This window comes from Nicotiana tabacum, chromosome 22 (assembly GCF_000715075.1).
Source record: "Nicotiana tabacum cultivar K326 chromosome 22, ASM71507v2, whole genome shotgun sequence".
Classification (NCBI taxonomy): domain Eukaryota; kingdom Viridiplantae; phylum Streptophyta; class Magnoliopsida; order Solanales; family Solanaceae; genus Nicotiana; species Nicotiana tabacum.
In genome coordinates, this window is record NC_134101.1 from 169,676,874 (window position 1) to 169,681,685 (window position 4,812).

Below are 4,812 nucleotides of genomic sequence, written 5' to 3' on the forward strand. Positions count from 1 at the left end.
ACTTATGTGTTATAAGGGTTGGATGTGAGTTTTGATGGTTCGGTTAGCTTCGGGAGGTGATTGGGACTTAGGAGCACGATCAGAATGAGTTTTGGAGGTTCGGAGTAGATTTAGGCTTGAATTGGTGAAATTGATATTTTGGCGATTTCCGATTGGTAGGCGAGATTTTTGATCTAGGGGTCGGAATGGAATTTTGAGAGTTGCAGCAGTTTCGTTGTGTCATTTGAGATATGTGTGCAAAATTTCAGGTCATTCGAACGTGGTTTGGTTGGGTTTTTGATAAAAAGCGGAATTCGGAGGATTTTGGAAACTTAGGCTTGAATCCGATGTGTTTTTGTTGATTTGATATTGTTTGAGGTGCTTTGAAGATTTGTACAAGTTTGAATAAGGGTTTAGGATATATTGGTGTCTTTGGTTGAGGTCCCGGGGGCCTCGGGTGAGTTTCGAGGGGTTGAACAGATCATTTTTAAATTAAGAAAGTTACAGATTTTGGGTTTCAGCAGTTGCAGGCATTTTGGTCTTCGCGTTCACGAGCGGACCCTCGCATTCGCGAAGGGTCAGGAAGGGAGGCATCAGGTTTCGCCTTCGCGTTCGCGAAGGGGAGTCCCGCATTCGTGAAGGGCCAGAATAGTAAGCATCGCGTTCGCGAGAGGCTTGGTCGTGTTCGCGTAGGTTGGTGCGGCTGAGGCATTGCGTTTGTGATGGTTTGGTCACGTTCGCGAAGAAGAGTTTTGGTCAACAGAATTTTGGTGCTTCGCGATAGGATTTGACCGTGTTCGCGAAGAAGGAATTTAGGCTTGGGCAAAAGGTTTAAAAGATCGTCTTGTCCACAATATGAGGTTTATTTCTTCCATTGTTGGTCATTTTTGGAGCTTTTTGAAGAGGATTGAAGAGGGATTCAAGGAGAATCACTTAGAGGTAAGATTCTCGGACTTAAAAGTCGATTCTAATGTGAATTCCACCTAGTAAATCATGGAAATTAAGCCAAAAATTGAAGAAGGGCTTGGAAATTTAGACCTTTGATTGAGGATTTGAAGGACCATTTGAGGTCGAATTTCAGAACTTTTGATATGTAAGAACTCGTAGGGAGATAAGGAATCTATTGATGTAAAAATTATTGAATTTCGAGACGTGGGCCCGGGGGTCGGGTTTTGGTAATTTCGGGATTTGTGTGGTAATTTGATTATTTTTGTTTGGGCTTTGTTCCCTTAGCATATTTTGATGTTCTTGTTCTGATTTTGGATAGATTCGACGTGCGTGGATGCCGATTCGAGGGGCAAAGGCGTCGCGAGTTAGAGATTTTACCTGCTCGAGGTGAGTAATGATTGTAAATGATGCTCTGAGGGTTTGAAACCCCGGATTGCACATCGTAGTGCTATATTGAGGTGAGGCACACGCTTGATGACGAGCGTGGGGTCGTGCACTGTTGGGGATTGTGACTTAGTCCGTCCCGAATGACTATTTTACCGAGTATTTGACTGAAATCTATTTGCCATCATTATGATTTGGGCCTTATGCCATATTTGGGCCTTGTGCCAACTATTTGAACCCTTCGGGGATTTTTCTTGGTATTTCCTCACTGTTTTGACTTTATCCTTGAACTCAGTCATGTTATTTTCTACTGTTTTTCATACTCAGCCATGTTTACTCAGTTTTAATACTTTAATGATATTTTAAATAATGTTTGGGCTGAGAAACAGATATTTTACTATTGCCCGAGTGGCTTGTGAGGATTTTGACTGAGTAAGGCCGAGGGCCTATGTTGTGAGGAAACATTTGATACCGATTATGAGGCCGAGGGCCTGAGATATGTGCGCCACGAGGTGGCTTGATTGATATGAGGCCGAGGGCCTAGTGATGATGCCACGAGGTGGCATGATATTGCGTTTGGGCCGTAAGGGGCCCCTCCAGGAGTATGTACACCCCTAGTGAGTGCTGGTACCCATTGTGATTTGAGATTGAGCCTGAGGGACTGATATTGTTCTATGAGATTGCCTGAGGGGCTGGTACTATTTTGAGATGTTGCCCAAGGGGCGGATTTGTTGATACTGTGCCTGAGGGGCGAACCTTTATGTGTTTACTTTTCATAATTGACTGTCAATTACTTGCTTAATTATTGAAAAAGGCTTTTCATGAAACTACGTTTGAGTTAAAGAATTTTACCTATCTTTCACATGTTTACGGTTTTAATTGTTTTACTACTTCATTATAGAATGCTTTGTGCCTTACGTGATTTCTTACTTTCAGTCTTTATTTACATCTGTTACTCACTGAGTTGGAGTACTCACTTTACTCCCTGCACCCCTATGTGCAGATTCAGGTGTTGCGGATCCTGCCAGTGCGAGTTGAGAGCTACCGGCAAATATCGGAGTCCACGAGGTAGCTGCTTGATGTCCGCAGTCCCCTTTTTCTTCCTCCTTATCATTTCTATCTCTTATCAGACATATTGTAATAGTTTATAGACTTATCGAATTTGTAGTAGGATTTATAGATGCTCATGACTAGTGACACCCCGGTATCGGGTTGTGTTGGGTTGTTATTCCGCATATTTATGATATTATCTGCTACTTAGTATTATTAAATCATGTTTTAGACTGTTTTCTTACTGTTCAACTGTTTAACATCGAATTGGGAGTAGTTGGCTGGCCTTGTCTTCACGAGAGGTGCCATCACGACCGGGTCCGGGTTTAGGGTCGTGACATAATTAAAATACCTAATCTGTAAATCTAACTGGATCAACTCATATCAATGCTCTCCCTTGAGACAATCCTTGTCCTCAAGGATTGAAATCAGGAAATTGTTGGCAGAAGGACTCCTACTCTTCCCATGTGCAATCCTCTTCAGTAGCATTGAGCCATTTAACCAGTAGTTGAGCTCCTGGTTTGCCATCCTCCTTGATAAACCTCCTATCAATGATAGTTCCAGGGACCATTAGAACATGACCCGTCTTTGAGTGAACTACAGGCAGTGTGACAGAAGCTGTATGTGATCCCACTTTCTTCTTGAGTTGAGACACATACAAAGTGGGATGAATTTTAGAGTCCTTGGGTAAGTTTAGAGCATAGGCCGCAACTCCTATCCTTGTAAGGATTTTGAATAGACTAAAGAACTTAGCAGATAGTTTTTGGAAATTATGGAACTTTAGAGACAATTGCCTATAAGGTTACAATTAATGTACACCCATTCTCCTGCAAAAAAAATCTATCAGTTCTTCCTTTGTCAGCCTGAGTTTTCATTTTGTTTTGAGCTCTTTACATGTGGAATTTGAGGCATCTTAGTATTGATTCTCTAGCCTGTAAGCTTCTATCCTCAAGGTTAAGTTGTGAGTCAAAGGCCATGCAGGGCAGTAGAGGAGGTTGTTTCTGGCCATAGACAGTGTTACACCCCGCAATATTACGATGATGTTACGTCCTGCAGTATTATATTACGATAATATTACGCCTTTCAGTATTACATACAATGATTTTACGCCTTGCAGTATTACATTACGGTGATGTTGCGCTTTGCTATATTAAGTTACGATGATGTTGCACCCTGTAGTATTGTGCATTGAATTTGTCGTAAGGTAATTGACATCAGTCCAAGGAAAAGATTATTTGGAGATTTTAATGATTATAAGTGATGAGTAAGTTCGTGAAGGTGAGAGTGGAAGCAAGTCGAAGAAAATAAATTTCATTGATATTTTGCATTTTGGGATAAAATACGGCCCGAGCTAAAATACACGATATTTACGGACTAGTACCATATAAGGTACCATATGACCATGCTAGTGAGGTGTACAAGGTGTGCTAAAAATGAGCAATATTTTAAGTAATTTGAGATAATTCTTAATTATATGGATAATTGATTAATTATGGTATTAAATACTACCCTAATTAAGATAATTCTTAATTATGGTATTAATTATGATAAATGGATAAAGATCCTTTTGGGGCTGCCACATGATAATAAAACAAAGACAAAGTGGCAAAAATATGCCTAATGAGTCACACAACATATGATGCCTTCTTTACATGTAGGAATTCTTGGAATTACCTTGGATTGGTTTCTTATTTGGTATAGTTTCATATGTATGTTAACTTAGAGAAGGCTAAAGTAGATGGTTTCTGCTATGTTTCACTCCTTTCAAATATAGTTGAAAGATGGCCTTCAAGCCTAAACAAATTGATACATGTTTTGGCAAGCGGGAAAGAGATATTATACATGGAGAAACTTTAATATCCTAAAAGATGGATATGTTTATTACTTTGCATCATTATGGATGTGAATTAGACCAACAACTTTGGATGCTAAACTTGCTAACGGATGAAGCTCAAATAGCTCGTTTGAAACTTCATATCACGATAAAGCGTGAGACTTGCGATTCTAAGGGAGTACGGTGCAATCTTTCTCAATAATATCATACGTACTTTTCCCTACTTCGATCCGTCGTTACGTGTTATGTCACAATTGACGTGTGTTAAAGGGATTGTCAAGAGAATCGGCTCAGGTATGTTAAGGCTATCCCTTCTTTCTTTTGGCATGATCTATACGACACAAACAGAACGAGCAAATGCACAAATTCCATAAATAACTCTATTCATAGAAGTATTAGAGATATCTATGTTCTTGAATTTCCATGTGTCATAATATTCTATCATCTGTTCATGGGTCTCAGAAAAATACAAAAGTTGAAAAGAGTTTAATCCATAATATTATTCAAAGGCATAATGGTCTTATGACACTCCAAGAGATTTTATTGACGTACTTCTCATGCATTGCATTCATGTATATTGACCTATGACCGAATGGCATTATATCTGCATATATATA

The 4,812-nt window shown here is 39.7% G+C and overlaps 1 protein-coding gene across 1 annotated transcript; it reads right to left on the reverse strand.

Moving 5' to 3' along the window:
- Positions 1-2,815: 2,815 nt before the first annotated feature.
- LOC142176151 (uncharacterized) lies at positions 2,816-3,338 on the reverse strand. The gene is made up of 2 exons (XM_075243235.1): positions 3,256-3,338; positions 2,816-3,155 (listed from the first exon to the last, which is right to left on the reverse strand). Exons 1-2 carry the CDS (start codon positions 3,336-3,338, stop codon positions 2,816-2,818), a joined length of 423 nt encoding a protein of 140 aa, XP_075099336.1.
- Between the last annotated feature and the right edge of the window lie 1,474 nt (positions 3,339-4,812).